This window comes from Macrobrachium rosenbergii, chromosome 29 (assembly GCF_040412425.1).
Source record: "Macrobrachium rosenbergii isolate ZJJX-2024 chromosome 29, ASM4041242v1, whole genome shotgun sequence".
NCBI classification, from domain to species: domain Eukaryota; kingdom Metazoa; phylum Arthropoda; class Malacostraca; order Decapoda; family Palaemonidae; genus Macrobrachium; species Macrobrachium rosenbergii.
This window is the reverse complement of record NC_089769.1, coordinates 6,849,584-6,874,614: the sequence shown is the minus strand read 5'-3', so window position 1 is coordinate 6,874,614 and position 25,031 is coordinate 6,849,584. Positions and strand designations below refer to the sequence as shown.

At 34.4% G+C, this 25,031-nt stretch overlaps 1 protein-coding gene across 2 annotated transcripts in view; it reads right to left on the bottom strand.

The window, feature by feature from the left end:
* Window positions 1-13,207: 13,207 nt before the first annotated feature.
* LOC136854378 (glycine-rich protein 3-like) overlaps window positions 13,208-25,031 on the bottom strand; it is a 98,339-nt gene continuing 86,515 nt past the window's right edge. The window contains exons 1-2 of one of the 2 annotated variants that reach the window (XM_067130678.1): window positions 15,133-15,247; window positions 13,208-13,774 (exon numbers count right to left, since the gene is read on the bottom strand). In XM_067130678.1, coding sequence (XP_066986779.1) covers window positions 13,418-13,774 — 357 coding nt within the window. In that variant the 5' untranslated portion in view covers window positions 15,133-15,247 and the 3' untranslated portion in view covers window positions 13,208-13,417. Of the gene's footprint in view, window positions 13,775-15,132; window positions 15,248-25,031 lie in introns of those variants that run through there. The other variant, XM_067130679.1, reaches the window with a different exon arrangement.

Below are 25,031 nucleotides of genomic sequence, written 5' to 3'. Positions count from 1 at the left end.
GTCCTTGAACTAGTACCATATTGAAAAATAGAGACTGAAGTCAGTGCCTTCAGAAGAATTAGAGATAAATGATAGTGCCCATCAAGAATTAAACATTAGCCCTTTATAATTTATTTTAGTTTTGGCGGAAGCTACGAAAGAGTACAGAAAGAAAGGCCATTTTGTGCTGCTTTATACAGATGACCTAGTCCTAGTTTAACAGCATAATCACAGTTAGAGGCCATTGTAGACATTTCAACAGCTGGAAGATGGAATAGTGGGCTGGAATGTATAGGGGTGAACGCCAGTGTACGTAAAACAAAATTTATGTAGCTGGAAAGTAATGGATACATATGTACACATGCACTAGAATATTTTCATGTGTACCAGGTATCCACGACATGGACTTAAAGTAATTAGATTGAAAAGATATATCTAAAGAGTAGCCTACAGTCAATGATCTTAGACCACCTCTTAAAACCCAAAGAACGTTTAGACCTTTCACTGCTATAAACTGCAATTACGAGGTTATTGTTTGGCCTCTTTAGCCTTTAGAACAAACTAACAATGCACTGTCTTACTAATTCCTCAAATGTTGGAATTCCTCAAAGAGATTTTTTTTATGCCAGAAATGTGTAGGCCTAGGAGCCCAGTGTGCAAGAAAGGGAGATGCAGTCCTATACTGTGATGAGGAGAGAGAATTTGTTAGAATCAGAACATTTCTGTTCCTTAAGTCACAATGGATTGTAAAGAGGAGATTAAAAGAGCAATAAAAGATATAAAACTGCAGCTTAAATTAAATAGAACGAGACTGCTACACTAGGCTTGCTGGTAAATTGAACTACCCCAGTAGTAAACACCAAAAAAAAAGATCACTGACACAGAAACTGGAAGAAATATTAAGGTGTAATTCCAAAATGCAAAATTAAGTGACCAGGTAGTTATGGGAATAATGTGTATTATATGAAAAAGCTACAGACTTGAATCCCAGCAGCTATAACAAACTAGTGAAAGGAAAAAGCCCAGTAGGCAAAAGCTGATGTGGGCAGGTATAAAAGTTCTTCTGTTCTAATTTTGAACAATATATACTGTCACATTAGATGAGCTTTGTGTGTCCTGGGTAACTGAAGTAATTGCTGTAATAATAATAATAATAATAATAATAATAATAATAATAATAATAAAATAACACTGCTTACCTTTCATTACCTTTGATCTTGTTCGCGCATGTCTGCATGTTTTATTAATTTCCATATCGACAGTTGACTGTTCAAGGTCTCTTCGCTATATCAGTATTGCCAACGCCTTCAATAGACTATTGTTTCCGCTACATCTCCAAACTGAGACAATAGTCTATTGACGACGTTGGCAATACTGACTAGTCTTTACCCAAACCATTTATGATCTCAGGTAATGTAAACAAACCACTAGGCGGTAATATGACCTTGAGTTAGTTTGGATGTAAACAAACCATTTAGGATCGTAGGAACTGTGTAAATTGGAACTCGATTGATAATAAGTGCCACTAATGACTTTTATTGTTTATTTGTTCCGAAGCATTATGTAGTTAGGTATATTTTATTATATTTTTCCAAATACGAGCTGGTGTTGGGTATGGTAGCCTACTAACCTTGGGTTATGCTAGGTTATGTACTAGTTAGACTAGGGTACTTGATTTTTGCTAATGGCATTGAGACCCATTTTTATTTACATGATTTTTGCTAATGGCATTGAGACCCATTTTTTTTTACAGAGCTTTATAATTCTGCCATTTAGCAAATCAAAATTATATTTTAGTCTTGACTACAATACCAAATTGATTTAATTCGTATTTGCTTCATGTAAATGATGATCCTAGTCAATAATGTAGGGAAGGCTGAAAAGGTCTATGGTAAATTTTGATTTTTTTTCTAGTGGGAAGCAACACAGAAAGGTTTAAAATTCAACCAGAACTAGGATGAATGCTCCCCAGTCATTCATATATAAAATGTCATTAGGACTATGGAATTCGAACATAAAAGGAGTAACCTCAACTAGACCTAATGAACTGAATCTCATTTTACCTTAGACTTCCTAACCCATATCCTTCATGTGACGAGTTGAATTTTTTGGCCCATTTTACTTTCCTGCATTGCCTATTTCTCGTTTTGCATATTATAAAAGTAACCTAAATTTCATTAATGGTTAATTGTAGTACAGCAATTAATGTCTATTACTATTAGGCTAACAAATAATTTAACCAGGTCACTGGTTCAACTCTTGCAGGGCTGATTGGTTTACAGGTTCAGCTTCATGCTCAACCAGTAAGTAGGCTAATGTATTTTTCAAAAACGTAGCATTTTATTAAGAAAGAATGGAGGTCAGTCTTGAAAGTCACTGCCAATTATCCAAAGTTGGAAATATTAAGCACAAATTGGCTTGAACAAACTTAAAAGCTGTCTCTTAATCTGATTACTGTTGCATATCAGTAGAATTTAAGCATTGCAGAAAAATGTATGGAATTGTATTTGAGTAGCAGTTAGTATTTCCATATTTTGCCTGAAACTGAATGGAGGTTTTCAATATACTTTTAATATATATATATATATATATATATATATATATATATATATATATATATATATATATATATATATATATATATATATATATATATATATATATAATATTTTATCATATATATATATATATATATATATATTATATATATGATATGGTATATACGGACCTATTCAGGAACTCCAGTATTATGATATATATATATATTCATTTATACTTATATATATATATATATATATTTATATGATTATATATATTAAATAAACATCCTATATATATATACTGCATCCTATAGCTATCACAGAGGCTGGAAAATATGATTAAATAAACTTCCTGTGCATCCTACATCACAGAGGCTGAAAAAAAGGAAACTTCCTGTGTACATGAGTTATGAACATTACAGGTTAGGTTAAATTCCTTTTGTAAGTTATAATACCTAATCAGTACAGGTTGTCACAGCAAAGACTTTGTAGTTTGTACTCTGGTCCCTAAAATACATCATTGCTGAGATCTGGGATTCCTTCATCATCAGTAGGCTTGATGAATAAATTAATGTAAAAATTAATAGTGGTTCTGTAAAGTGTGAGTTTTGATGTAATATTCATAAAAGTACCTATTGACAAATCTGCTGGAATTTTTATCTGATACCTCAGAGAGCAGACCACTGGATATACCATTCTCCAAGAACATTCTACTGAAACTGATTGAAATGAGTGTGAAAAAGAATGTAAATTTGAATTAAATGGAACTTTTGTTCTCAAGATTGTACTACCATTTACTTAAAACTTTAAAGATATTCCCAGTCTTAAGAACTTTGGAATTAGTGTAGCATTTAATGATGACATTACAATGAAACAAGCACTTGCAGAGATTTCTCCTAACAGTACTAAAGATACACCTACACACACACACACACCCACACCCACACCCACACCACACACACACACACACACACACACAATATATATATATATATATATATATATATATATATATATATATATATATATATATATATATATATATATATATATATATATATATATATATATATATTATATATATATATATATATATATATATATATATATATAATGTATATTTTATAGTTTTTATATTTGTCAAACTGGAAAATAGAATAGCATAAAAAATTATAAGATATGGACAGGTTAAATAAAACAGTTTATCAAAATAATGTAAAGGAAAGAAGTATTATAAATCGATTTTAATAAAAGAAAGCTTTTGTAGGAATATGATTATCAGACAGGATCTCATTCAAAAGAAATATGCAAGATGTATAGATTTTAAGGAATGTGGTTTACCATGAGCTAACAAAAAAGATTTGAGCTTAATTGCATAGAAAATAAAAGGATTTGTAAATGGAGCACTGAAGTCAGATGCTAATGAGTTTACCATTTTAATATTATTGTCACTATGCATCAGTCCTCTTAAAGATGTCTGGGAAAACTAAAGGCAAGACTGGTGGATACATATTCATACATACATGAAATGTACTGATTTCAAGAACACAGATGAACAAACACGCACACGAGGACATGGTAACTCACCCCCACCCAGCTAATCTTGGAATCTGCAACCCTAATATTTCTGGAATCAGGGGTTCTTGGAATTCTTATAAGATCTAATCTCCTGCTCGGCTGCAAAAATGAAGCTGTATTCTCTCTCTCTCTTTATCAGAGGACTTATTACAGATGGTTTTCTATACCAGCTTGGTTTTTCAGAATTAAACAATACAGTACCCCTGGTTGCTGGTACTGTATAAGTCTTGGGGTTTCCCATACCCTTAACCCCTACCAGTGAATACACTGATGCCCTTGGCAGAGGAAGATCACCCTTGTACCTCCAGTAGACAGTTTCGGTTGCCAGGCCACATAACACCTTCTGCCCATGTTCGCCCCCCTGGCCAGGTTAGGGCACGCCGCCCTATGTTAGGTTAGGTTGGTTACATCTGGTTAGGTCAGGACCTGGCACTACAGGAAAAGTTTGTCGTGTTTGTATTCGTCCACCAGTTGCCTAGCCGGAACCTACACCACAGCCTTGGCCATCTAAACTGTAGGCGCTCCGGATGTTACCTTACATGATAAGTGAACATAACAGAAAAAAGTATTCTTAGCTAATATAAAAACTGTTGGACCCTCCTTTGTTAAGTGAAATTAAAGGGACAACAAATATATAAAAATTACATACTCTTGATGCAAATTACTGGCTAATGTAACAAATGGATCACAAGGGTTGTTAGGCTACTCCCTGTCTCCTCTGCAGGGTTTAATCTACAATGCAGTTTCAACTATTGCTCACCAGAATTCCTAAAATTAACACTTACAGACAACTGTGTATACAATTTGTTCTAACTTTTGCTTTACTTAAGATTGGCAGGTCTAGCCTAGGAAGCCTATAGTTGGTTGGCAGTGAGACAGTCTCAAGTGTAAAATATAAAGTGGTAATTCTAAGTACTGGCTCTGCGCCTGTTTTCACCTTGGAAACTGGTTTTTTCTACACTTTTAGGGCTTCTGATACTGGCGGTGAGTGTTTGTTGTCTGCCAACTGTTATTTGCCCCCTAACTCTACTCGACAGTAAAGGGGGACTGTGGGATTTTGGGGTTTTGGGTGGGGGAGAACACCAAAATGGAGCGGACTTGTTTACGCTGGGGAGGCGCCCTCTGCAGGGGAAAAACAAGAGGGAGCCATTCGCCAACAGGAGGGAGTTAAATGCATTTCGCCGTGTTCAGTACTGGCATTGGGGGGATGGAATGTCCCTTCGCCATGTTTAGTACTGGCCCCGGGGGGGGGTACCCATACGTTAACAAGTTATTGCACTTGCTGGACGGGATATGAACCATTCCAAACAGACGTACTCGTGCTCTGTCTTGTGAAGACTGCTCATGGAAACACCTTGTTGGATGGACTTCAGGGGAATTACATTCATGCAACAAAAATTGAAGATAAATCCATAATTAGCAACCAAAAAACTGTAGAAAAAGTCAAGTTAGATCTAACCACTAAGCTAAAACATCAGTCCTAACTTACTTCATCCAATGGTGATCAGACACAGGCTAAGAACACCTGGGATCACAACTATGCACCATCATGAAATCTTAAAATGTTCACAGATTCGACCACAGCTATAGGCGAAGGCAATTTCGAGATTTATTGATACCAAATAGGCGTAGTTGGTCTGGGAACTAAACACCTGTCCTAGTTATTCTGGGTTAGGTTAGGTTGGTATGGATAGGATAACGTGCAACTCAAATAAGATGACTTCTTAACAAAAGCATAATTCTCCCTTCTATTTTTTATAAAGAACCTTTGCATCTCTCCTTAAAATCCTTTAGGATACGTCCTTTTTATTAGGATATGATTATGTAAACGGAAATCGCTTAAAATACAATTATGAGACAAATGCCATTCAGATTTGTACTTCGAAGCTGGAGCATGCAAAAGATTAGGCATTCATTAAGTTACCCCACAAACAAGCTATAATGATGGGTTAAGCTATTGAACCTCATTAATTACCTTATAAAACATCAATTCGTAGCATATACCGAACAGGGTAAGTCATAAATCACATCTGATATATTTCATAACATCTTTGTCATTTTTCCCTAAGATTTGGACACTAAGTTATTAAGAATGACTGAAAGAACATAGCACCTAAGGAACGGCCTGGAATTATCGTTTTACGACAAAAACAACAAATAATGACTTACAGATATAAAATGGTGTAGATTCAAATTATGGATTTTGTCTCAAATACATAAAGGTCGAAAACATTGGCTGGTAATTAATCACTATGACCACTTGAAGGTGCCATACATTTTAAACAAGTTTCCATTTTATTAACGATCATTGCTTTGTAAATAGGTGTAAGAAACTTTCAATAAAATTATATGGCATTTAATATCTTAATTTCCATAACGACATTTATAATTTCTATGAAACTGTCGTGCATTCAACGGAATACTTCGTTGGCATTTGTTGGTGTTTTATATTATTAGTCTGTTTAAGAATAGCCTGAATGAAAAAGTGAAATATTCGAATTAAAAAGGTAATTCATCTCCTAGGATATCAGTACACTTATCAACTATTATTTACTTCATGTATGTATATAAATTTATCGGGAAATTACAAGATTTGATGGAAAAGGAAAAGTTTTTGTAGTGACTTTGGTTAAATTCTGATAATATTGTGGTTTTGTACTGTTTAGGTCAAACGTATTTAATGAAAAACTATTGTAAATTAAATTAGTCACTATTTACAAAATTTATTTTTTATAAATAGTATGATAAATTTAAAATTTATATAAAATATAATTATTTTTTGGATAATTTTATCCTTTTAATAGTAATAAATAAATTTATAAAGTCTTATCAAAGAATTCTGGCAGTATATAAAATGTCGGCCTCAAATGATAAAATAGAAGACAACGATTAAGACGAAGATATGTGCAGACGATTTCGGATTATTATCAAAACTAAGGTGACTCCTTGATCCAGTTTATATATTTTTGTAAATTTTGCCTTGATCAGATCTTTTATACATTTTAAATCGTAATAATTAAAAATTGAGGTCGTTAATTGATAATTTTATAATTTAATATTGATAATTTACTTAAAATAGATATAGAGTGTATCCGCGTGTATTCATTCATTTAAACATTTACTAAACACTGACAAACACTATTCACAGCAGAGCTATTGAGAGAGCCCGAATCTTCCGCCAGGTGCTGCCTAGCGTGAAGGGGTTCCCCATGTTTATGGAATGCTGTTTGAAGTTTCAGTATTCGCGGTTGGCTTTCGCGGTCGGCATCAGTCAAAATTTGAAGAAAAAATGTGTATGTACGTACACTTGATATATATATATATATATATATATATATATATATATATATATATATATATATATATATATATTTGTTGAATGTTTTTATTGACTTGACATATATATATATTACAATATGCTTTTCTAATTCAGGATTCCTGCTGATACTATTTATACAAACCAGTTCTTCTGGTGTTGGCCTTGAGCTGCCTATGTGCCAATGTCATTCCCATTCAAGGACTGGCCGGAACCTGAGTTTCACGACTTTTTTCAGTCATTTTGGGAAGAAATATATTGTCATAACAAGCTGATTCAACAGCACTGCCAGTTCGTTACAAATGAGACTGCAGCATGAACAACTGTTTTTGTATCAATGTTTTTGTATCAATTTGACCATTCAAATGGAGATGTCACTGAGCATCAGAGAAGCAATTAGACTCCAGTGATTGGTCAATACGTACTTGGCATCTCTCCAGCTCTGCTATTTAAATGGATTTGGTCAAACTTCCAACTCTTGTTTTACTAGAACACTGACACTCTGGAACAGCCAAATATTTTATTCTGATCAAAAGCACCTGTCATATTTACTTGAAAACAACAGACTAAGAGGTTGTTTGCCTTGTGAAAGTCTCCTTGTAGGTAAAACATTATAATTGTATTTATGCAAAGAGTAACTTTGGACAATCTCCTCCCGGAACTCCCAGTGAAGGAAACTCCACTTTTTACCAAAGGCTCCCCTATACCACTGTGCATGCGCGATAGCATTCCAGGATGGCCAGCATACAACTTCTGAGGTTAATTACATGTTAATTACAGTCGACCGACAAAAAATAGCAGTAAATTCTTGATAACCAACCAAAATACTGTAGGAAAAATCAATTTCCAAACTATATCCCATGTGGAGCAATTGCTTAGTTCTACCTTTTTTTTAGATATAAAAAATTATGGTTTTAAAGCAAAAATTTACCGACATATATAGGGCTAACAGTCCATTTCAAATTATACTGCCAAAATAATGACAAAACATTACGCCAAGGGAGCATGAATATAAAAGAGTATTGTAAACAAAAGGGAGCACATATGTAAACCCTTGCTTCGCCCCCAACGCAAACAACATTATATTTAAGAGTACATATAAAGTAAAATCAACATCATATTACATTCCGGTGAACCTACTAAAAACCATTTAACGATTACAGTGAAAGTATATATATATATATATATATATATATATATATATATATATATATATATATATATATATAGTATATATATATATATATATATATATATATATATATATATATATATATATATATATATATATATATATATATATATATATATAGGAATAGAACAGATTCTGTATAATCATAAAGGCTTTTTCCAAATTCACATTTTTGTCTTGAATAATTCATGCATCTTGGATTTTTCTTGTACACTTTTAAATTCACATTTTTTGTCTTGAAGGGAAATTTTCTTGTCTAAATTGTCTCTCTCTCTCTCTCTCTCTCTCTCTCTCTCTCTCTCTCTCTCTCTCTCTCTCTCTCTCTCTCTCTCATAGGAAAGATTAGTTAGGAAAAATACCAAACTTTTCAATGAAAAAGTGATACACCACAGTACTGACGTCTATAAACAAAGGTGTCAAAGTTGAGAATCATTACAAAAGCATCCAGAAAGAGTTACTGTAGAGAGAGGATGTCCGACGCTAGATTATGTAAAAAGGCACGTGCAAGGGGAAAGAGCACGGGGTGGGAGGGGGGAGACCTTATTTGGACTGCGAGAGATATGCTGTATTGGAGAAGAGAATTCATTCCCCATGAAATGGGGGAGACAGCAGTGTTCAGAATGTTTTCTTGATCTAAGGTAGGATTTGTCTAATGTTAACACATACTTTAAAACCGGTTATATATGAAATCTGCATGAACTATGCTTATTTTCTATTTTCAGACTAACGCTTGCATAAGTAAGTCACAATGAAGTTTTATGATTAGAGTTTGCTCTTATTTGGAAATAGGCTTCTAAAAGTTTTTAAAGTAGTTACAAAATATTGCCAACTTGATTTCAGTCTCACTAATGACATATTTTTTGGTGTAAGTTCTTCCCCCCAGGTAACACTGAATTCGACATTAAAGGGTATTTGTGGTTTAATGTTTGAAAGCATAAAAATTCACGCGGGAATTAGTGACAGAACTATCACATAGAAACATTTAATGGCATGCGGAGATCAGCGTCAAGTGCAACAGCTGTCGCTGAATTAACATAAAGAAATCACTAACAAATACACTGAACCAAGCAGGAAATGCAACTCTATAAAAAAATATATAGCAGTTTTATATATGGCTAAGTAGTGCCGTACCAAGGTTTACGTGAGATATCAGCCTGAAATCAGGTGCTGTATAACTGGTCACTTTTTATGCAGCAAAGACCTTACTTTTCCTTGCGTAAGAGAGAGAGAGAGAGAGAGAGAGAGAGAGAGAGAGAGAGAGAGAGAGAGAGAGAGAGAGAGAGAGAGGGGCTCACTAAAAAAGGCTTCAGTGGAACCGCCCTCTCGCTGCTAACATAGATATGGGTGAGAATATAGTTTCTATTTCTATTTAACATAGAAGGAGTCAAGCTCATTTAGGTCGTTTTCAGTTAAGTTCTTGTTAAAATACAGAATGACAGAAAACAGCAAAAAGAAAGACAAAAGGCATCAGACGTCATAGCAAAAAACAAGAACTCAGGGTTTGGTGAATAATAACATAACAGTCAATTATCTATTAGCATTGAGAAAATCATACCTGAATTGCCCCAGTTTATTCTTCTTCGTTGCCTCTAAGTTGAAAAGGATTTGCACCCCAATACACACACACACACACACACACACAACACACACACACACACACACACACACAACACACATATATATATATATATATATATATATATATATATATATATATATATATATATACAGACTTGTAGACAACGTTGTAATATTATCAAAATTACCCCAATACTCTTCTTTATACGTTCCCCCAGTCTCTGCTACACTATGCAATCATATTCAGGGGTCATATACATATTCAAACATTCTTCATATGAATAATAAAAAACTATTTACACCTTTCCCTAGACACCGCAACCACCAACATTCAGATAGCCATCAAATATACGTTCATAACCGGTAACGGTCATATTCAAGAATAATTCACATTCTTATCAAATGATCTAACATATTCACATTCAAATATACACAATCTTATTCAAACAGTCAACACATTTGTGTCAACATATACTTCTGATTTACGTTCACGTATTGTACCAAGAACATTCAGTACAGAACGTCATTACAGAATGTCTGTGGTATTCTCGTACAGATGTCTCTTACATCAGACTGACCTAGCATTCTATATTTAGTAGGAAGTTGAGTGTGTTTTATGGTAATTTTGTACATACCCATATTTCATTGCCAAAATTATTTGCCCTTCGAGAAAGGGCGTCAATACGAGGGACCTAAGGGGTAGTCAGTTTGTGGCACGTTTTACTTAATCTTTCTTATTCATTCTCACGCCCGTCAACACCTTTATTATTCATTTATTTCAGGTAAACTGAACTTCATTTAATGGCGTTGTTCCGTTGGCTTTGTATTCGCTGCTGAAAATAGTATTTACTAAAAGAGACATTGTTTCTTTGTCTCTTCATGACATTTTTCATAGAATCGACACTAACACAGATATTCAGGTTCAGTTTCCTCGCGCAGAAATCTATAATTCATTAGAAAAATTTGAGGATTAATAAATAAGCACATTTTTTTTACTTGAAAGACAGTGTCATTTTGACGGGGATGAATATCTGAATCCCGAAAGGAATATTAAAAGGCAAGTCATTATTTTGAAATTCAACTTCTCTGCTGACTTTGGTTACTTTTTCAGTGTCTATATCAATGCCAATATCAAAGTCGGGACGGAAACAAATGAATTAATTTCAATAACGTAATGATCTTGTGAAAGTCTTCGACCTTCTTATTGCCTTTCCAGCAAATAAGGAAAATAACGACAGCCGTCTCCAGTATCATTTTTACCGCCGCTATCTCTAACTGCCTATCTCGGCTACATCTTAAGATAATCATCAAGAAAGCAAATATTGGGTTCCTACTTGATATTGGTCTCTTATCAGGTAATCAGCATGGCTTTTCACGAAGGAGGTCTACTGTACTTTTTGCTAATCAGTCGTATCGATCGTGTTAACAGGATTCTACAATGCTGAAGTAAAATGTGCGGTTACCTATTTATCATTGCTGAACCTTTCGAGGTAGTTAGATGGAAATGGTTATAAATGGATTTCAAGGCGTTGCTTCAGAATACAGCAGTCTGCCAGGAAGACTGCAGGTCATTTGCATCGTCGAAGCAATGTAAGCCCCCTGATATTAGGCAGTATGATGACGTAACCCATCAAAGCTTTTAGATGAATATCAGGTTAAAAGGACGATGACAGAAAACCCATAATGAAACTGTATTTAGGATATCGTCGATGTGAGATAAAGTTTTGAGAAGACTGTTAAGAGTCAGATGGTAGGATAGAATGAAAAATGATACCATATGGGGAATTACGGAAGTTCCCTATGCAGGTGAGATAATGACGAAAAGGAGAGGGGACGGGGAATGGCTTGCCCATGACCTTCAAACAACCCTTGGGAGAAGGTTCCTGTGGGCACTGGCAGCGTTGGAAGATTCAGACCTAATGAGATGAGAACTATGAGAAAGAAGGTTGAAGACGAGAAGAGATTTGTTGGAAAAAAGGACTGGATATATGTGAGTGGCAGAATTTCACAAAGGCCCTTTACGTCCAGTTGCACTGGAGGTGATAATATGATGTTAATAATGAAAAACTGAGGCTTACAGGAGGATGTCCCTGCAGGATGCCTTTCTGACATGAGTAGAAGGAAGCTTTTTCCTATCTTACATTTTATTTCCTGTTGATGAGCCATTTGCTCAGAGATCTATTTTTTATATATATAAGCCATATATTCTAACATAATACTATTTCATTAGTTTTCACTCACAGGGGAAATAAATGCTCTCTTATCTTTCGATACCAGTCATGATAGTTTATCATAAACTAAAGCTTCTTTGGTATTTATTTTTCATATTTTAAAACTTTTTGATCCGTTACTTCAGTCGTTACTCTCCCTCCCTTGAAGTTCTACATAAAAACATTTTTAATTCGTAGATCTTCGGGAAAATGCTGTAGCTTTTGACTAACTTTAAGAAAAATTCTGTCGTGGTGTTATCTTTCTCAAAACCATTTCATCTGTGAGGTATCGGATTATCAGTTTTCCATGCAAAGCTTTCACTCTTATTTGCAACGCTTAATTCTGTTTACCTAACACTCTCTGTGAAACGTCTTATCATGACTAGGTAGAGTTAAACTATATATATATATATATATATATATATATATATATATATATATATATATATATATATATATATATATATATATATATATATATATATATATATATATATATATATATTTATTCTAGAAGACTATTTAGTTGTAAGGGTGTTGTCCTTGCCTTAATCTACATATCAACAATTGATAATCGTTCTGTTTTAGGAAAACAAATAATTTCACAATATTGCACCCCTCAATACAATTATAAAGATGCATTACTATTCACATAGTTGATTGTTACAGCCATCATAACAGTCTGATTAAACACACAGAATCTTTCGACAACAGGTCTAAATAATTCATCTAAAAATATTTACACTAAGCAACGTCTTTAGCCAAAGAAGGCCGTTGCATGTGTCAAGGAAAAGGATTAAATGAAATAAATAAATCAGATTCTCATAATATATTATCGTCGTCAGAATATACAATGATATTCTGTCGAAAATAGAGACGGAAGTAAGTGATAAAAGTGAATACACTAAAGCATGGCAAAAGTAAATAAATAAATTATAATTGCAAATTATAAATTACAGATGGCGGAAACGGGTGATGGTGATTTTAAATTTAACTGATGTTCTTGTGGAGCGGAACATCTCGATCAACCGTAGAAGCTTCCTCCGTATCCATAATTACCGTAGCCGCCGTAACCTCCACCGTACCCGCCATAGCCTCCAGTGTAACCCCCATAGCCTCCGTTGTATCCGCCATATCCTCCTTGGTACCCGCCAAAACCACCGGGGTAGCCTCCGAAACTACCGGGGTACTTGCCGAAACCGCCACCAATGCCCCCGTAACCTCCGAAGGGCTTGAATAACCCGCTAAAGGCTCCTTGGGCTGCCCCGATCAGGTTAGGAAGGAAGAACCTCTGGTTCGGTTCTTTATCGTCCGGTCGTGGGAGGGCGTGGGCCATACCCAAGGCCAGGACGACAAGAAAGCTGATGACGGCGGGACGCATCTGGAATAGAAATAAGGAGCCGTTTCAGAGGGTTATTCTTACTAATACTACTACTACTGCTGCTGCTACTACTACTAATAACAATACCAATAGTGCGCGCATGAAATGTTCATGCGCCATCATATAATAGTTCCTTGAGCTAAGAATTAACTTTTTAAAGTTTGGGAAAATAGAATTGAACTGAAATGGCTACGCAGCATTAGAGAAAACTATTTTCTTGTTGGGCTATCGTTTTTAAGTTTTTAAAAAAATGTATTATCTATTTCACAACAAGAACTTTTCTTAAGACAGCGGCAATCAAGCTTCTGCAGTTGGTATTGAACATAACTGAATAAGATGATGTAATTTATATTAAAAACTCAGAGAAAGAAAACATCTTTTTTTTTTCTGACGTTGTCCATGTTTGCCATAACTCTATCTTTCATATGATATTTTTAGTTTGTACGTTATATAGTATTTTGACATAGGGAGAAAGGTCAAGGACTCTCTCTCTCTCTCTCTCTCTCTCTCTCTCTCTCTCTCTCTCTCTCTCTCTCTCTCTCTCTCTCTCTCTCTCTCTCTATATCTATATATATATATATATATATATATATATATATATATATATATATATATATATATATATAGCACAATATTTTAAATCATATTTCTGACACCTCCAGTTTATACATGTCAAAAACGTAATTTACTGTTGTAGCAAGTAAAGTTAACCCATTAGTCTTTACTAAATACGCTGCTGTCTCTAGTATATTTACTGCAGGTAACTTGTGAAACCTAACGCCATTGTAGAACAAAAATCATAAATGAACGAACTAATAGATGGAATAAAGGAAAAGACTCCATTGATTCATTTCATGGTAAAAATTTACTGAAAATAAAGATTTCCTTATTTTCTTAGTTCAGTGTTTAAGTTACAGTCACTCGAGGTACAATTGAAAATTATACTAAATGGTAAATACGCACTATAAAGTAAATGATATAAAAAGAAAATTCGTCTACTTGGACAGATTGAAAGGAATTTGGTGCAAAGCAAAAGCTACGAGAAAAAGTGTAATAATAGCTAATAATTAACTTTTTGTCCCTGGCAATTATGAGTCGTAATAATATACCATACCAGCACAATAATTGACCAATTATCATGGCCTTGAAAGCTGGGTCCCAGCTATGACCGGTGAGAATGAATATTTGAACCAACTTTCTTTTACAGTGAATTTTTCAGTCTATACTTAGAGCAACCGGATGTGATATACAGTCGAGAAGGTCACTAACGTGTCATTTATATATCATTATAACAAGCAGTGAAATAGAATGATTAAGGAAAAGCAACTGAAATTAATGTGACAGAATATTTGTCCTACCTTCGATTGTGTCTTTATCCTTCCTCAAGATCGTTGCTTACGAGACTGTTGAGGTTCCTGCCCCCGGCCCGGTTTATATACCATGCACCTCATGCCCAGGCGCCAGGTTCGTACGAGTTCCCAGTTAGGATATTAATGAAGGAAGTCATTATTCCGAAGTGGGAATTTCCTACCGGTCGTTGAAAGTGAAGGATGTCTGCCTGTGCAAGGGTTGTTGCAACTGAGTTTGAGTTATATATATGTATATATATATACGATATATATATATATATATATATATATATATATATATATATATATATATATATATATATATATATATATATATATATATATCTTACTCAAACCCAGTTGCAATGATCCTTGTACAGGCAGATATATATATATATATATATATATATATATATATATATATATATATATATATATATATATATATATATATATATATATATATATATATATATATATATAATTTACAATCACCATTAGACAATCTCCTAACAATAGGGTGGATACTGTGAAAGAAAAGCCCAAATTGGCTACAGCCACATTCATATTTTTACCTCTGAATAATGGCTGAAACCCTGTGCAGTAAACTTGAGACAACATTATTTGCTCCAAACACCCATGCAGAATCATCAAGAGCGTATCGAACACCCTTAAATACATTGCACCAAGAACCTCTATCTTTCTCTCCTCCAGGATGAAAAGGCCCTTCCTTTTCAGTACCACTTTCACCCCATCGACCCATCACTATCTGTCTTCCTCACCTGGCCCTTCTCAGCATTTAGAAGTGAAACAATCTTTTCTCCAGGCTATCTTCTTTTATTCCCTCCACATGACCAAACCACCTCAAAACACTCTGATCCATCCTTTCATGTACAATAACGTTTTTACTACTTCTGCGTATTTCTACATTTCTTCCATTTTCATTTTTGTTTACTTTACGTATACTACACGAACATTTAATCTTAACAGTACTAATAATTTTCTTTTACTTACATTTAACATCCACATTTCACTTCTATAAAGAAGAGTCAGTTCAACAATTCCTTCATACAGTTCTATTCTAGTTTCTATCAACACTAGTCTTGGTCTTCTGTATACAGCCTGCTACGTTTCTTTCTGCTGTATTCTGTGACTCTCCTCTTTTCTCATCTACTGGTATCAGTTGTATTTACTCCGAAAGACTCATATGAATCAACTACAGTACTTCCATTCTTTCGAACGTCTGTGTTAATATTTGTTGCTCTATCTTCCAGGTTTTCATGTTAACTTTCTCGTCATGTAAACACTTTCCAACTCTTTCATCAGTTTCTGCAGTTTCCCTTCACTATCCTTAACAGCACTGTATCATCTGCAAGCATCAGCCTTTTCACACTAACAGACAACTCCTTTCTTATTCTGAAACTTTGTACCATCGTCTCATTTCCTGTTTCCTACGTTTTGCATCACTCCGCCCACGAAGATCGTAAACAACCATGGACACATGGCACACCTTGGTCCCTCGCCCACTTTTACACTTGACAGATTATCCCTCTTGTATACATGGTTCAACACATGCTTCGCCTGTTTCATAATAAAATTTCATCTCTTTTAACAACTTATCTTTTATACCATAAATCCCCCTTACCCTCCATATTACCTCTGTCAGTTCTGTCATCAACTTTTTACAGGTACGACTGGCCGATCGTGTATGAAACATACATATTCTTTTCTTCCATCTTACTTTTCACCCTCTCCTAACAATTGTTTCATTGTGCAACTGCGAGGTTATCCGCTTGTGACACCTGAAAACCTTTTTTATTCTCGATTAACCTCTCAGAGCTGAATGACATCATAGGTCCCAGGGCTTGGTCTTTGGTCTAAATTTTTTATTCCATTCCATATATAAAACAGACATTTTCCTCTGTAATCTTAAACTTCTCAAATAAATGTTCCATATGGAACACGTGATTCACACGCCTCTTCAATGTCTAAATCTATGGTGCTGTTCTGTAAGTCATTTTGTCGCCCGTTTTAGTTTTTAAATAAAAATCCTTCAGTTTACCATCGCTGGTAAACTAAGTAACATATACCATATATAACATATTCCTATATTCGACTCTGTTACCTTTGGCTTTACTCAGTGGAGCCATTAATCTTCTCACCCACTTATTCAGAGCCTTTCCCTTATCCATACATACCTTGCAATCTTGGTCAACTCCTCAGTCACAAAATCACCACCACGCAGAAACATCCTGCTCGTAATCCAGTAAACTCCTGGAGTGTTTCCATTCTTCAATCACTTGACATTTCTCCTTGTATCCTCAAGAGTAATTTCAACAGTTTTCTCACATTTACACTAAAACTAAGTTCCTCATTGGGCGGGTCGGTATAGTTCTCGGCTAGCACTCTACTGGGCCCGCGTTCGAGTCTCTGGCCGGTCAAAGAAGAATTAGAGGAATTTACTTCTGGTGATATAAATTCATTTCTCGGTATAATGTGGTTCGGATTCCACAATAAGCTGTAGGTCCCGTTGCTAGGTAACCAGCTGGTTCTTAGCCACGTAAAATAGTCTAATCCTTCGGGCCAGCCCTCTTTAGGAGAGCTGTTAATCAGCTCAGTGGTCTGGTTAAACTAAGGTATACTTAACTTTTCCACTCTGGCATCATTTAATTCTAACTTTCTTCTACCTGATACAATCAACACATCCTCAAACACTCACACTATGGACTCGGGGCTGCATTTTTTATCCAACATCATATATCCAATTTGCGTATTTTATCCTTCGATCAATTCGTTCATTAACTTTTCTTCTTCGTTTCTTTTCCTTTAGAACAAATTATTACTCTCTCCAAAGTCTTTCTCACCTTCTTTCATCCATTTCTATTATTTGCCTTCTTTTAATCTTTCTATTTCTTCTTAACTACCCTCTCCATCCTCCCGTATACATCTACACGATCTCCTCCCACCACATACCGACTTAATTCCCTCTCCTCACCCTCCTATACAGTATTTACAAACACCCTCCACTGACTCCACGAACCAATTAAGGAATTTTACCTACTCCACATCTACTCCTTCCACTCCCACGCCCTTAACCTATGTCATATTATATCCACTTTTTTCCTATAGGCTCCTTTCACGCCCTTCTTTTCAAACCCCTTCGTCTTTTTTACGTTTGCGAAATCACTTCCATCCTTTCCTCTCCAGTTTCAAGGTATATTTATATTGATAATATAATGATTAGGTATGCCTCCAGCTATACCACTTCTCACCACACACACACACGTATCTATCTATCTATCTATCTATCTATCTATCTATCTATGTATATATATATATATATATATATATATATATATATATATATATATTTATATATATATATATATATATATATATATATATGCACGTTAATAGCTTTTATGTTTTTATTCATTTGTACATATGTTAATGTTTTAATTCACTTGATTAAAATTAGTTACCTTATCTCTTGCATTTTCACTGATGTATCCGTTCCATATATATATATATATATATATATATATATATATATATATATATATATATATATATATATATATATATATATATATTATGATTGCCTTAGATCAAGTTTTTCGATAGATTGAGTTCATGAGTAGGGAGAGAAAGCGTTCTTGTTCATTAAACTGAGGCATTTCCTCTCGCCCCATGTGTCACAAAAAAAAAAAAAAAGTAGTTAATACAAATGTCTAGAGAATGATTGTGTCATTAGCAAAATTCTCTTGCAGATATATGAAATCAAGTTTCATATTTAATCCGTGACATTACTGATTGTTTCAATTTATAAACGGACATTTGCGTAATCTCGTAAAAAAATGACTCTCTAAAATGATTATTTTAACACCCAGGTAAGTGATTTTAAGTTTATTTCAAACTTTCTGTACCAAGGAATATTATTTTTTTCTTTACTCATAAGTATGACTACAATAACGAAACAATTATCTTTTCAGTCTTTCGTTTCCTTCCTTCCTATGTTCTTTTTTTCTTCTTCTTCTTTCAAGTTCCTCGTGATGCTATGCGGACGAAATGGCTACCGACAGAGATGGGTTTTTCCCCAATGCCACAACGGCTATTTAGGTTAATTTTGAACGTCTCCGAGTGAAAGTTCTTGGTCATGATTTTGGAATTCCCTGTATTCAAGGTTGACTTCGGTGAAAACATTTCAGGAAGACTTTGGTCGTCTTTATTTCGCCATTGCGATCTAATTTAGATTGACTTTTCCAATAAATGTCAGTAAACAAAGCTAGTCGAGTTATTTGTCTTATGGTGTCACGAATCTTACGTAATCTTGGTTTCTGAATTGTTACTGATTTAACATATCAGTTAAAAAGGAATGGGAGCTTTTCAAAGTGCGCCTGTCTTACATTCTAGACTGAATTATAACATTTTATTTTTCATGTATGAAGGTTAGCCTGTGCCAACGAGGTCTGTTTTCTTTTTCATTGAAGGGATTTAAAGAAAACGGTTCTGTGAGTAACTATACAGTTTTAATATCCTTCTGTGGGATCTATACTGTGAAGTATTCCTGAGAAAGTCTGCAATCGTTAATCCACTGTTACTTAATATATGCCACAAAAATACTTTATTATTATTATTATAAAAAACAAACAATACTCACCAGATATGAGCTGGTTTTCAGTTTAGGGCAGGCCTCATCCGTATTTACTATAAACTTGCAAATCTGTAAATCCAATGTATTGTAATTGATGATTACATTTTTTACAGAAGATATAACACACAATTGATTTGATTCTGTTTGTTGGTAAGTTATGTAATGATATAATGTTAATCTAATGCATGGAACAGTTGTAATTCTATGCAAATTTTCTACTTTATGCAAATTTTTGACCTATATCCAAAGTTTCAGTTTCTTGTTCATTTCACAAAGGATTCTTACTCGACTGATTATTTATTAATATAAATCATCCTACCAAACATCCAGTTTTTATTGAATACATAAGTTGTATTCTTTCCTTCATGACCTAATCCTACTTATGCTCAGATGACAGCATGGTTACTTTGGGAGGTTCAACATCTCCCAGTCATGTTTTGCATAACTGATTTTGGGTATTAAACCCCGTTAGCCTCCTGGGTCAACTCAGGTGCCAAAGTTAGGTACGTTGCTTCGGGTAGGGTGCACGTAATTATTGTTATCAAGACTTAATAGGTGCCATGGCCTCTGAAACCTCTAAATTTGAAAAGTATGTGTGTGTGTTTTTTCTGGAGAGTAAGCTATATTCAAATACTTTTATCCTAATTTACTTATTTACCTATTTGGTGTTATGTAATTGCCATTCGTCAATTTACAGTCATATACCACAGTCTTTGGGAGCACATTCTATTCTATATGTTCATGAAATTCCATGTCATTCCTGTAGAAAGTTTCAATTCATTTTGATTCCAAGAGAAATTGTGACCTTACTTTAACTGTAAAGTACTCCAGTATGGAACTACTAAATATTCTTGTATTGAAAGGCCAGTTGTGGCTTTACATAAGAAACATTATAGATTCTTTAAAAAAATTTGTTATTCTGATCTTGTTGTCAAAGGTCGATATAAAGTTTTCTTCATATTCATTAAATTATGATTAAACCATAGTTGTATGACAGGCAGATAGCAGCCTGTAAAATATATAACTATTAATGTATTTTGCTATTAGCTTACATTTGCTGGTTCCAGTTTCCTTTAAGATGACAAACCTCTTTCTTCAAAGTGTCTCCTTTCATTCAGCCAACATAAACATTCAAAGTGATCTGGTTTACCTGTTAATCTATGCTCACTTCTTAACCTTGTCGCCAGTGTATATGGAAGTATGAAACCTTATCGCTTTGCATCTATTGGTAGACAGATCGGCTTGAAACCTATTATTTTCTAGTGGATATTTAGTAGCCAAGGTGCATGTTTACGAACGCTCTTTTGCATTCCTTCTTTGCCTTCCTAGAATTTATTTACCCACTCTCTGAATGCCTACGCTATGATATAAATGTTCTCTTATTCTAACAACACCTGCTATATTTGTTTACAAATAATATAAGTGTACCAACTTCACATTTCACCATCCACATTAGCAAACTAATAAACTAATATTAAAAAAAAACTTTTAAAACATTATCCAGTGTCCAAAGCTTTATTTAGGCACTACTAGTCGACACTACTCGTGTCAAACAGATACTTTTAATAGCTTTCTAATTTCATCACCTTCTATGAATCCAAAGTTCATCCTATTGTGGTGCAGCGCTTTTCATTTCTCATCCTCATTGCAGGCAGTTAATAATTTAATGTACCTTTTCCTCATTCAGGAAACGTGAATAAACAGGTGACACATCTGCTAAAAAAAAAAAAAAAAAACTACAACTCTTTAAAAAAAGAAATAAAAAAAAAGTAAAAACAAACAAACAAACAAAGTTATGGACAGAAGGAGAAATTGGTGTTCTTATCAGTACCCCACAGGACCGCTCGGTCGGTGGGATCATGGATTTCTGAGAAACTGAAGGATACCTGTGAGTTCCTTATTCCTTTGTTGTCGGAAGCGTAGGAAGTATTTTTGGTGCTTTTTATTTTTTTTTTTACATTAGGTAATCCTCTCTTTGCTTTGTAATGAGTGTTTGTTTAAGAGAATGGATAAAATTTGAGCCTGAATCGGTATGATGTTATAAATTTATAATATAATAATGCTTTGATAAATTATACAGCTACTAATTGGTAAGTTTTAATAGCAAAAGAATCGCTAATAACATTTCCAATAATTTTACTCATACTGATTACTAAATTTCAAGAGGAAATTATACGCTAACATTTGACACGCACACACAAACGTATGTTTGTATGTATTCATGTCTGTCTGTACGTATGTCTGCATGTATAAACGTTTATTTATATGTACATATATAAATATATAAATATAAATATATATATATATATATATATGTATATATATATATATATATATATATATATATATATATATATATATATATATATATATATATATATATATATATATATATATATATATATATATATATATAACCGTTTCTCGTACCAAGAGGTTGCCCTAGAAAAAAAATAAAGATAACAGGCATATTCATAATTATCCTCTATACTGCATGCACTCATTCTCTTCATTTAAAATGGAGACCCTCCCTTTTTAAAGCCTCTACCACTCCATTTTTCCAGCCCTTTCCAGGTCTTCCTCTGCTCCTTTCTTCTAACACTTCCGGGCCTCAATTATTACTTCTCACCAGCCTCCCGTCCTCCCATTCTTCCCAAATGACCAGACCATCTGTAAACACTCTGATCCATCCTTTCACAGGTGTTATTCCTTATGTTACCTCTTCTTGTGTCTCAATATATCTTAACCTTTCAATTCCTCTTACATTACATATACCAAGGAAACTGTTCACGCCTTACTTTACTGTCAGTAAGACGTTTACATTCACATAACAGACATATATGTAAGCTATATGAATATAATTGTACATATACATATATACATACATATTTACTGTATATATGCTCCACATACATTTGTTTACGTATATCTGCCAAAGACATAACACACGTACACAGACACACACACATATATGTAAGCTATATGAATATAATTGTACATATATGTATATTTATGCATATATACATACATATTTACCGTATATATACGCCAGCAATACCATTTGTTTACGTATATCTACCAAAGCGGTCACACGTACGAAATCACGCTTCACCACAGAACCCGATCGATTCGGAAAGAGAGTCTGACCTTAGCTTGAGCAACATGAAAAGGCGACAATTCAATGGAATAAAGAAAAAGACATCAACCAACGAACGGCCAGCGGAAACAGTCGACAGCAGCGCCGATGATCCAATCAAAAGAAACTGAAAGTATCTCACGACACCCCAATTATCTTCGCTCAGACCGGTCCTGCGCGATGCTGAACACAAAACTAGTTTTTCCAGTGACCCCCGTTTTATTTTTTTTTATTTCTTTTTTCATATAAAGACGTTCGGTGCTTTTTTCCTTGTTCATTCTTACTTGTTTATCAATTGCTTTCTTCCGAGTAAGGTGAGGGTAGCCTAGGCATTGACAAAGACCTCGTGGGTGGGGGGGGGGGATTTGTTATTGAATTCACACCCCTGAAATAATTTTGAACAATATGTTCATTTCCTGATGATGTTGACGGTTATAGGTCATGGTTTCGACCAAAAATTCGCTGAGCTATTCTGACGTACATTTAATAATGACACCGTTTAAGTTCAGGCTTTATATACAATACGAAAATATAATGGAGGGTAGGCATCATATGGTGTAACTGACCCATTATTGAAAAGGACGATTGTAACATTATTTTGTTATTTGTTTAATTGGTTTGTGTTGCGTTCCTGTGCAATTTCATCTCTCGGTTCTTATCTTGGAACTGTGCTACACTCGTGACAATTAATTGCTGTAATGAACTGTAATGAACATGCACTGTAACTGTTGAAAAATTGTTCGTGTGTAATGATTTACTCTTTGGTAACCTTATGTATGTTTTACAGTAAATAATGATGAATGTATGTATACATTACTCGTATGATATTTCAAGTTGTTTCATGAAATGTTCTCATAGATAAATTGTTATGGTTTATTACTATACATATTGATGGAGTATTGATCAAATATGTAACCTACAACAGCTGACCAACAACCAAGTATTTGTCTAGGTATCAAGTTTTTTTTTTTAATATACAAGTTATTGTGGCTATAAGTAAATGTGAAATTTTTTTAATAAATAAAATAATTAATATAAATTTTTTATTAGGAATGGTTTTATACGCAAGTGACAAGCCACTTTACAGATATAAAATATACACGAAGCTAATGAACTGTGGTTACAAACAACAGGGAGTGAGAGGACCTTCGCTCTCATTTTCTGATTCAGTGGATTTCATTTGTGGGTTTCACCCGCTTGACTTCTGAAATGGGGACCAGGCTGGGCATAATAAATGAGCAGGCGAGTTGACCCATACATTCTCATTCCCCTTCTCGTTATATGCAAGAGCAGTTGAGTCTACCCTTCACTCATGGTCTCTTTTTTTTTTTTTTTCATTCATCTCTCTTCTTGGCCCCTTTCAAACTTTTTGCTTTTCCTGGTCCTGCTCTTTTCTATTTTGGGTAAGCTCTATATCTAGTTTGTAAGACATAGAGTCGCCTGATCTTTAAAGCCAGCCTTCATTCAGTCACATCTCCAGTTTTTCAGTCACGTGTCCTGATAAGACGTCCATTCAGCTTATGAGTCATCTGTTATTCCATCATGTGGAAAGTTCTTGATGGCGTTCATTTTTCAGCTGGATATTCTAGTAAACAGTCATCCAGCCACGTGTCCTGAAGTGTAATGACACGGCATCTAAAGTAAAAACGATTGTTTACCTTGACCGTCAGCAAGATTGTCTGACTGACTTTTTGGACTAGTTTCGTGTCCGTAAAGGTCGCAAACGCTGGCCTCTAAGAGGAAATCTTTCAATGATAAAGGCATGACTTGGCTTGTTTGAAGAGCGCGGATCTAAGCTGCCTCATAATTAAAAGTAGTTGCTCTGACGTGATAGGATAAATGTTTTGTTTCCTGGTTGCTTGTGTATATTTACCTAGATGATACAAATGGATGATTCCTGAAGAATTGATTTCTCAGAATCGATTCTACTTATCATCGTGGGTCGTACAAGACGGTCTCACGCTAGGCGGTTACGTTTCGTCAAACTGATGACAGAATGGCTTAGAAAATAAAAGCGTAATTTTTTCAGATTTAAGATTAAAAATAAACACTGCTACAAGAACATTTCTGATCACAGAACTGCATCGCTCACGCGACGGAGGAAATACGAGACACATG